We start from the raw sequence: 10994 nt of genomic DNA on the forward strand, positions 1-10994 counted from the left end.
TACTAAAGCAAATATTTTATGGAAATAAAACAATTGCACCTGCCAGCATCATTTCTTCTATTTATTTCATCTTACATTGTATTTTCAATATTAGATTACCTCTATGGAGTTTGGCCCACATCATCAGTGGTATGGGTTGAGTGGTGGCTTATTACAGAAATAGGATAGCCTAAACACTAATGATAGAGTAACCTATATTAACACCTGTTTGTGCTCTTAGGTATATGTGTTGATTTAGCCCATTATTTCTTTACACTTTATGAAAGCAATAACGACACGGTCTTCTCTGTGACTGTTTTAAGAAAATATATAATCAACAAACAACATAGATCATTGTGTTTAGAGATGGGCTCCGAAACTGACGGCAGGAGGATTGAGGCGGATCGCATTCTAAAATATTTGCTAGCGGCAATTTGGCCCATTTCGCTTTCCGTACATCAAATTATGCGTCTTGCTTTTGTTGTGAAAAAGCAGGGAGGAGCATAACTTGCTAAAGGAAACGAAATCAGATAATTTACCTGTTACAACATTATCTTAGGACTTGGGTACATTGAGCTGAACTCTTCTTTGCAACTTTATGAAACAGTAAGGAGAGTTTCGATTTTTTTAGAGTAGGTCTGCATCAAGACAAGCTGAAAAGATAAGCGTGGAGACTTTCAAAGATAGCGTTTGGAGATAAATTGTGTCAGAACAGACTACTTCCTGAAAAGTAGGTTATACGCTTGCCAAGGGACGGGTAGTTTAGCATCATGTGAGGGAAAAGTCATATGACACATACGCTCTTGTGGTATCAGTACCTACTCGTTTGGCAGTTCGAAGGATGGCTGTCGTGCATAGAGTTGGGTTTGTTATTTTGCTGTTTATGGTCACTTACTGCATGTGCAAGAGATACGAGCCCACCTGGGAATCCATAGACTCTCGACCGCTTCCAGGATGGTATGATGAAGCCAAGGTTGGCATTTTCATACACTGGGGAGTATTTTCTGTACCAAGTTATGGGAGTGAATGGTTTTGGTAAGTTATTATGATTATCAACATGAAACTACTTGTGAAAGTAATGCGTTTTATGTCAAGTTTATGTAGGCTACGTAAAACGAGTAATTTCCTAACTTTTTTGAGACATTGATACGACTGCAATTTGGAGACATTAACGTTGAATGATCTGCAGGTATTATTGGCAAGACAGGAAACTACGGCCCTATGTTGACTTCATGAATAAGAACTATCCTCCTGGCTTCACGTATGCCGACTTTGCACCAATGTTTACGGCCGAGTTTTTTAACCCCAAACAGTGGGTTGACATATTTGCTTCATCGGGAGCAAAATACATCGTTCTCACTACAAAGCACCATGAAGGTGGGTTATTTTGCTTACACTGCTTTGCTTTCATACAAGGATGTCAGTTTTGCACAGGGTCGAAAGAAGCACAGTTCGATCCTTCTTATTACCTCTGGTCCAAACATGCTCTTGCACATATGCAGACTAAGTGGCACCAAATAATCTAAGTTACACACGCAGAGAAAAGCCATGTTCCTGCTTACATAAGCACATGATTCATACAAGGTATATATTAATACAAGGCACTTGATTAAAATATTCTGAAGTCATTAACAGTGTTTCAGAAATATCTCTTGTCAGGTATAGAAATTTGGCCTAATTGAACATTTTGATAAGATAAACACAACCCACCAAATATATGGGAAGAGCTGAGAAGAAAATCCAAAACAAACCATTGAATGGGTTTGTATGCTCCAGTGGCTTTCATTCCTTAACCATAAAAGGATGTTATCAGGACATAATGCTATATTATTTATTACGCTCTATGGATCAAATCAAGACCTGTTGGGAAATAAAATTCTAATATGAGGCACATAATCACTTTTATTATTATCTGTTACCTTCATTTATCTGTTATCTATTATCCGTTAGGCTTTACATTATGGGGCTCAAAGAATTCATGGAACTGGAATGCAGTGGACGTGGGGCCACGGCGGGACCTGGTGGGGGAGCTGGCCACTGCCCTGCGAAGCGACAGCAACCTGCACCTGGGACTGTACCACTCTCTCTTTGAGTGGTTTCACCCGCTCTTCAAACAGGATAAAGCCAATGCCTACAAAACCAATTACTTCCCCACCACCAAAACTCTGCCTGAGCTGTATGACTTGATCAACACGTATAAGCCCGAGGTGCTGTGGTCTGACGGAGATGGGAATGCCCCTGCCAATTACTGGAACAGCACAGGCTTCCTTGCCTGGCTGTACAACGACAGGTAGACAGGGTGATGGAGTGGGTTACACTTCGTAGTTTTTTGATAGAAACATTCCTGATAAGGAGCAGCAGTAGTCACCATAGAATGGCCATATAACTTAAATCGTGCGACTGTATACAGGCATGTATGCTAGTCTTTACCAAGAAAGTCCAGTTCCACAAGCAAACAAAGGTGTCTATCTCTCGTTGGTCTATGTTTTATCCCAGTGCAATGACATTTGTGTATTTGTTTTGAGAGTATTGTTGCATTTGAAAAACGCCCTCTTCCTGTCAGATGACTAAAACCTGAGCAAAAGGTTAAAGCCACATACTGTTGCTGTCTGTACAAATTGAGTAGAAACACTTTGGGGAAGTGGTTTCTTTGCCAAGAGAGTATCACTCTTTATAACTGACTGATTGGAAACTTCATAGTGTGAATGTGGTTGTTTTTCAGCCCAGTGAAGGATGTTGTGGTGACCAATGATCGCTGGGGGTATGGGACCATCTGCAATCACGGAGGCTACTACACCTGCTCTGACCGCTACAACCCTGGGCACCTGTTGAAGCGCAAATGGGAGAACTGCATGACCATTGATCAGAGGTCCTGGGGCTACCGCAGAGAGGCAGTGCTCAGTGACTACCTCTCCACTGCGGACATCATAAAGGTGAACATCATAAAAAGACATGTTGTAATGTCTTAACAACTTTGCACTTGGCTTCCCTTCACTCTCTTGCTTAGGCTATCTGGCACTTGGTGAAATTGAAGCATGTGCTTTATAGGACTCAGCTCTTTGCTTGCATTGTGCCTTATATGTAAATTACGTAGTATTAGACAACCTGCCACATGTCTATTTGTGAATGAATGCCTAAACTTATTTCATAGGTGACAGTGCATATATCTGGAGTTATAAATCTTTTTATACTGCTCTTCAGAAAGTACAGTTCATTTGAATGGGCAATTCCAACGTTCGCAGGTCCGATATTTTTTTATAAAGACCGCTGCAAAAAGATAATGAGCGCTGTCATTGGCAACGGTTTTGTGCTTCTAATTCACATCTTTCATATCATTCCGCAAGAAGTCCGGTCATTTAACGTAACAGACTCATTGTAATTTGAAGTCAGCAAGTAATGGGTTGCTACGCAACACCTGAAACTTCAAAGCTCTATTTGCTTGAAGAAATATTTATTTCTAAACGGGGACCATGAAACGGCAACTAAATCATTATGAGAAAAAGGGAAAATCCCATGTCAATAAAAATGACTTGACCACTGTACACTGCATGTGCACCGTATGTTTTAGACACTAGTGGAGACGGTATCTTGTGGCGGGAATTTGCTGGTGAATGTCGGACCCACCCATGATGGACGCATTGCCCCCATCTTTGAGGAGCGTCTGAGACAGATGGGCCAGTGGCTGAAGGTCAATGGGGAGGCTATCTACAACACCACTGCATGGAGGGCCCAGAATGACACCATCACCCCTGCCCTCTGGTAAGAGAATTGGCGTAGATACATTTACTCCCCCTAAACAGCCTCAGTTAATTTTTGAAGTTTTTACTAGTTTAAATCCAACAAAAAGTTAATGTTCTAGGCACTTATGTAAGAAATCTTATTAAGAAGGCCAAATGGGGGAAATTCTCTACAGGTCTTATGACCAGCACATAGCCTGAAGTGGTTAGAAAGGATTGTCACGGTCCAACTTGGTTGGACTTTTCAGATTGCTCAACAATTGACAGTAGTGGTTTTCAGATTGAGTATGTTTGCATAGAAATGTGAGTCGAAACGGATACTGAAACTGGTATAACTGGTTATACATCTCATGTAAACGCGTTGGTCCAGTGTAGTCCCTTAGACAACGTTAAGACCTTATCGATGCTGTTATATCCATGTTACCAGGCATTATGTAAACTAATAACATGCATCTCTTGCGGTTTTATAAATGTATATACAGGTACACTTGCAGACCACAGGAGAAGGCTATCTATGCAATCACCCTGTCATATCCCACTAATGGATCCATCATTCTCAGTGAACCTAAGGTATCGCAAGGCCAAACTCAGGTGAGACACTGTGTTCAATGAACTATTCTCACACTTGTTGATTACAGTCTAGACTGAAAAAAAAGTAACAGTTACAGATAGATTTTTTTTAGAACTATTTGCTGTGGTATATGCACCTTCAGACTACACCTCTGACCTTTTGTAAACATGCAGCCAGAAATAAGGATCACAGAACTTCATGAACCTCCCTGTGTTCTGAGTTCTGATGCATGTTATGTAAGAGTTTCATGGAAAGGGTTTGCAATATAATGATACGATCTTTATGGTGAGACTTTTTTATGTTACATTTATGTTGTTATTTGTATTGTTCATGACTCTCGCCCACTCAATCAGTGTCTGTGTTATTTTGCAGCACAGAACATGGCCTTTCTTTTCTGTGTCTGTGCAATAAGATCACACGTTTTCACCGTGTGGGCCTTACAAAGTGGAGTCGAATGGATTCTTCATGACAAGTAGAAAGATTGAAATAAAAAACTCCTTGAGTTTTTGGTATTTATTCGAAAGCCAACACAAATAAGGCTTTTTTTTCGCACAAAAAAACACCTACAATTGGCAAAACATGGCTAAGTCAGAGTAAGCGGTAAACCTCCTAATAGAGGAGCCCTATGGATTTTTGTTTTGCTCCCCACCCGGAGCTTGGCGGTGTTTTACAACAGGACTGCGATATGAGTTATTGCTTGCCTATTGTTTAAGTAGATCACAGGTTCTCTGTGTGCACACCACATGCAGTGAGGTCATAGATTTCACTTCATGTTTTTCTATCCCTGTGCCCCAGGTGGCGCTGTTGGGCTACAAGCAGTTGAAATGGGAGCCGGTAGCAGCTGGAGGTCTGAGGGTGTACATGCCTCAGCTCTACCCATCTGAGATGCCTTGCTCTTGGGCCTGGACACTGAAGCTCACTGGTGCCTCCTAGAGGGCAAGACGATGGCAATGAGGAATGGCTTAGTGTTATGAATGAAGCACAGGACATGAATGAATGTCGTTAAAGTGCACAGAGGGTCATGTGGGTAATCTGGTTTTACTGGTTCATTGATTTGATGATTGTTTTTTTAGAATAACAGGTGACAAATGTACAACCACTGTAGGAATGCAGGGAATTGGGTGAAATAATCTATCATATCACATAGATTAATGCTTAAAAATGTAGGTGCATCAAAGTTTACGGATTTGTTTTTGAAAAGGGACCTATTAAACCATGTAGCATTGATGCACATTTTGTAGTATTTTTAGTCAAATCAAAGATTTTTTAAAATTCAAATGTTTTTTTAAAAAGATTGTACATTTAAGGTACTGTACTGTACTGCATTTTTTTGAGTTGGCTGTAAATGCACTTTGAGTAATGACTGTGATGTTGATGTAAAAAAGGAAAAGCTGTGAATCCACAAATTCATACCTCACTGCTCCCTGGCCACTTCTGGCAGGGCACGGTAGGAAACATCATGTGCTGTGTGTTCAAGGTGGGATGGTTTCCTCAGGGTTTGTGTAAGTGGCTGTGAAGTAGTTAGGGTGGTTAGTCAGCTGAGGTTCTGCGAACAGGATGGGGCGATTGATCATTTCACTATAGGATGATGTCTGCACTGGGTTCTTGTTCTGTTTTATGGCAGGGAAAGAAAATTAATGCTTTTGAGTATAGAGGTTTGCAAGAACTATGACATTGTTTTTTAAAAATCCATTGTTTTTTTGCTAAATCATTCCATGTATACATGCTTTCACTTTTTCGTACCATTTAATGGTTTGGACAAATTTGTAATGTTTTTTTATTTTTATTTTTTAAATAAATGATTTTGTCTGCAACCGATTCAATTTGGTTATACAGTAGGGACACACAATTGTTTGCTTCTATAAAAGCTATGGGTATTGGGAAGTGCACCACCACTGAAAACTGTGATGTCTCTATAAGAGAAGAGAAATATTAAATACTGTTTGTACTGTTAGCAGGAGAACATCACTGACAAAAAAATACCCCAGAGAGCTGAAAGTTCTTGTCAAACAACCACTCGAGAAATCTGCACATTTAAGCTCATGCAACAGCCCTCCTGATGAAAGCTGAAGGTATAAGCTGCTGTTACTGTAGCTGTATGATCATAAGACAGCCTGGCTCTGGAGAGATGCCTAAATCGTGACTGAAAGGGAGCTGATTGACGCAAAGCTCCTTTCTCTTCGCAGGAAGCGAGGGAGGAGTGGAGAGTGTGAATGACCCATCATGGCTGGTAGTGTGTAGGGAGTCTGATGAGAGCGCACACATACACACACACACACACATTCCCACTCACACACATTCCCACTTCCCTCGCCGCTTTCAGACACCTCCGCTGAACTGCCAAGAATAGCACCGCAGTGTTTTTCAAGATCACAAGCTGGGCGCACACACGTCAGAGCAGGAAAATAAAGCCTGTGCGCACTCATGACAGCTTTACAACAAATGTAAAGATGTTTTTTTTATTGGTCGTCTTTTTTTTTCCTCGAGAACCATTCAAACAGCATGAGCGTATCATTTTCCATTAGCCCCATTTTTTTTGTTGGTGGTTTTCTCAACTGTAGCCAGACGCAGCTTCTCGGATGGCTAGAGGAGGTCTGAGTGCGTGTACTCTGGCACACGCTGGGGTCTCTGTTGAGACAGCGTCTGTGGGAGCCAGTAGGGGGTTGGGGAGGGGTGGGCTCTCGAGTCTGTTCTCCCTGACAGAGAGGGGGACAACAGGGGGATCCTCCACTTCAGAAGGTATCAGACTGCAGCTATCAGCCCTGCTCAGATTTGCGCTGTAGTCTTACAGTATGTCTGAATGCAGTCATAGGTTTTTTGTCCTATGCTGTTCGGATTCTTTTTAAAGGGAACACACGAAAATTATCAGATACAATCAGTATCTTTAGCTTCCTTATACTATTCTAGTACTGTGATTATGTTATTTGAATTGGTTATCCAAATGATTTTAACATACATAAAGGTGACAAAATACACCTTGGCTTGCAAAAATATTAAATTGGCAAAACTGTCAATGAAGGCTTTTCCCAGAAGACACCTTTCTATTGGAGCCCACAAACAAAAAAAACCCTCCACATCACTTTAGTATTATAATACCAGGAAATACTGACACGTGTTTTAACCAGTGGGAGCTGATCAACATATGACACCTATCATGACCCGCCCTACCCTAACTATCTGGGTAACGCCCACAACCCTTGTGGGTTTCCCCGTCAGTCAGTTGGCTGCTCTTTGTGTCTGTCCATGTGTGCAACAGCGCTGGGGTCAATTAGTTACAGCTTTTAACTGCTGGATGGAAAGTACGCTTACATCTGCTGCTATGTCTGGAATGGCAATGCCTGTTCTGGGTGTCAACTCCTCAGGCAGCTATCCACAAACAGCAAGCCAGACGACATATCTTAGATTTCATCGCTTGGATTAGGAAGAGAAAGAAAGTTGGGAAGTTAGTGTCAGAAATGTGTTTGTTGTTGATAAGATGTATTAGTGGTTTGTAGCATCTGAAGTCCTCCAGGAGTTGGGCATATTGAGGACATTCTCTCATCCCTTTAATGCGGATTTGTGGAACATATTTACATTCGGTTTGCACAAAGAATTAAAAATTCAACAGCAAGCCTCAAATGGCAGCTTGTGATAAAAGCCCATCACCTCTGATGTTATTTTTAGAACAGCATGATCACCTTGCTGTGTACGTCAACAACAATTATGACATCATGACAGCTCCTGGGCGTCCCAGGTCATCGTGTGTGAAGAGATGTCTGACGTTCTCTCAGTTCTTTTGGATCAAGCACACAGCTCTGTTCAAAGGCCCTTCAGCAGTTCTGACTGGAGGTGCACTGCTGTGGATGTGACAGAGCTGTTTTTTTTTCTCTCTGTCTCTCTTGCCTACTCTCTGGAATATCACCTCTGGAAAGTGCTAATGTTGGGCTCCTGCACACGCCATAATCTAAATCTTCACTTACAAGCCAAGTGAGAAGACACCCAAGCGCTTAGTCTCCCTGTCTTCTCTCTCTCTCTCTCTCTCTCTCTCTCTCTCTCTCTCTCTCTCTCTCTCGCTCCCTCTTTCTCTCTTCCACACTCACACACCCATACGCACACATATTCTCACACGTACACACACTCCCACACACAAAATTAATTCTCTGTTAATTAATGCGGATGAGATGAGAAAGAATAGTGTCAGTGTGATGATGCAGGATGAATATGAATTGGCTGTGAATCACATGCATCCTTTGACCTTATCTAGACTGGCACACCCTTGCTGGACACGTCCAGATGTGAAACAAGATGTGGAGTCATCATCACAACTATTACATTACGAGTGTTGTCAGTAAAAGTATTTGAACAGCGACTTGGAGACCAATGAATGGATTCTCAGTGTAAGTCAAGAGCTTGAAGGTTCAGGCATTTTAATACAAAGCTCAACACCAATGCAAGTCAGTGTGAGCTGCAAATGTGTCAGGAATGGAACAGCCGGTGAATGGTGAATCACTCAGATTTTTGACGTTGTTTCACATATAACTGTGGTGTATCATGTGGATACAGAGGTCATCAGTGGGTGTGGTGCCAAAGATCCAGCAGAGTGTGCAGTTTGTCATGGCACATCCACAAATGAATATCCCTTTTCAGGGGTGTTTCTCATTCTGGGAACACAACTAGTTTGTATTGCATTTTGCAAGTGGGACTTGCCCAGTGTCACTACAGTAACAGGAAGGAACTTTTTTTTTAGAGGCTATTAAAAAGCCAGTAACTGTAACTTGCATGTAAATGACCTGATGCTCAGCTGCTGTTTGGGTTCAAATGTAATACGTTTCAGGAGCTCACATTTTAGAAGATAAAACTGGAAGGAGTCCCCACTCAGTCTGTGTCTCATAGAGCAGCAATACTATGGACACAGTGTTTCAGTGGGAGTGTAAGACATGTGCACGACAGACAGTGTTGTCCTTGAAATGTTTTTTTTTCTCTCTCTCTATGCTGGATCCACTTTCTCCCCTCCTTCCCTTTCATTCTCTTTCTCTGTCCTCCCTTAACTGCCCCCCCCCCCCCCCCCCCCCCCGCCACCCAACAGTATTGTGCAGCCATAGAGGTAAAATAGCCTCGTTCTATTTCTGTTCTGATGTGAGTCCCCCTCCCTCCCTCTACTGCTCAACGCCTCCACCACCAGCAGCCCTTCATTCCACCCTCCCACTCCTCCCACCGAGGAGTGCTTAAAATGGTTGTCACGGTGATGAGCCAATCAACAGGCCAGGTGTTGTTTATACCGAGAGATATGATTCTTGTTGGCTTCCTGTGGAGCTTCTGGTGAGAGCAAGCCAAAGCTCGGAGGGAGGTACAGTACAGGGACTCAGCGTGTGTCGCAGAGGAACTGTGAATACCCAGCCTAAGGGGGGGGGGGGGGGGGTGCCTCCTGTGAGCTGCACCCTGTGAGAACGCTGAAGGGGGTGGGATGGAACCGGAGATCCTGTATCAGGTGAGTGGCTGAGCAGCGCCCGACCTGTGTCAGCTGTGACAAATGAATGGAGGAGTAAAAGATACATTTGTGGGGCGCTGTATCAGGGGTTGTTTTTATTTATAACAAACTGGGAAGGGGGGGGGGGGGGTTAAGTCTTCCCTTCAGTTCTATACTCTTCCAAGACAAGGGCAAGGGACATTTGAATTGTGTCAGGGATACCCAGACACTTAAAACTTAAAACTCTTTTTCTTTCACAATAATGCTAAACTGTGTGCGTTTGGTTCTTTGTTGAACAAATGAAATAGGCATAGTAATATTTACGCCCATAACCATGTATGTGTCTTTTGCTCTGTGTGCCTGCTATCATAGACTGATCTACATACTCGGTGTATGGAGTCTGAGAGTCTTTTCAGCCACTGGTTTCTTTCTTTCACATGCATGCATCAGAGACAACGCCTGAAAATCCTTAGCAGAACCCAGCATCTCGTTGCCATGGGAATGCTCTGAGTACTTGTATTCCAGTGGCTTTGTGGAATTACATGAACAATGTGGTGCCACAGAGAAGGGCAGAAGAGCGTGCATTAGCGTGCATAGCTGTTGCATGTTGCAGAGGTGTTAGAAAAAGTGCAGTGAAAATCATATAGATATATTCCACATTAGGCTGTCAGATTATCTGTTTGCTACAGTGTGCCTATTGCTCTTTCATGTGCATTTAACGTTGACATGACTGTTCCCAAATGGTGTACAGTTTTATAACGTATGTGAAGAGGTATTTTTTAATGATAAGCCTTCTGAAGTGTCCCCACAGTACGTATCATGCTACACATAGGCCTACATGTGGTTTTCTTATACCTGCCAAACACCAATGGAGGATTGTGTTTCCAAAGAGGCAAGATGTGAATCAATTAATGATGGGGAAATGTGTTTTCACGGTTGACAAAGAGGACAACGTGTACTGTACTGCCTGGACGTTTGGCCTGACATGACTACACCAGTTCAGATGTACAGTATGCAAGTTGTTCCCTGTGTTTGCTATTGAGCTGTCAGTCAAATTTATGACAGGCAGGTTTTTGATGAGTCATCAGGCTTTTAAAGTTAATCTGCCATTGTTGTGCCATGTGATCTGCATGCCTGTTGAAAGGTTTGAAAAGTCCCTGAAGTTGGCAGGGCCCAACAGCTGTCCCTCAATTTAACAACTATTTCTGAGTGGTGTGAGTTGTTTTGTGTTATGTAATGAGGATCCTGGACTGGCAAGTAC

General features: G+C 42.5%; 1 protein-coding gene across 1 annotated transcript; it reads left to right on the plus strand.

Annotated features, from left to right (window-relative positions):
- The first annotated feature begins 590 nt into the window (after positions 1-590).
- Positions 591-6095, plus strand: fuca2 (alpha-L-fucosidase 2). The gene is made up of 7 exons (XM_080850648.1): positions 591-1014; positions 1169-1356; positions 1930-2269; positions 2702-2912; positions 3548-3738; positions 4199-4307; positions 5083-6095. Exons 1-7 carry the CDS (start codon positions 821-823, stop codon positions 5218-5220), a joined length of 1371 nt encoding a protein of 456 aa, XP_080706774.1. The 5' UTR covers positions 591-820; the 3' UTR covers positions 5221-6095.
- Positions 6096-10994: the final 4899 nt, after the last annotated feature.

This window comes from Sprattus sprattus (genome assembly GCF_963457725.1).
Source record: "Sprattus sprattus genome assembly, chromosome: 13".
Taxonomy (NCBI): Eukaryota; Metazoa; Chordata; class Actinopteri; order Clupeiformes; family Clupeidae; genus Sprattus; species Sprattus sprattus.

What these genes read in the sequence shown, in the direction of transcription:
- fuca2 (XM_080850648.1), top strand. Translation starts at nt 821, where the DNA reads ATGGCTGTCGTGCATAGAGTTGGGTTTGTTATTTTGCTGTTTATGGTC. An exon ending in TATGGGAGTGAATGGTTTTG is followed by an intron (nt 1,015 to 1,168) that starts GTAAGTTATTAT and finishes AATGATCTGCAG; the next exon opens with GTATTATTGGCAAGACAGGA. An exon ending in CCACTGCGGACATCATAAAG is followed by an intron (nt 2,913 to 3,547) that starts GTGAACATCATA and finishes CGTATGTTTTAG; the next exon opens with ACACTAGTGGAGACGGTATC.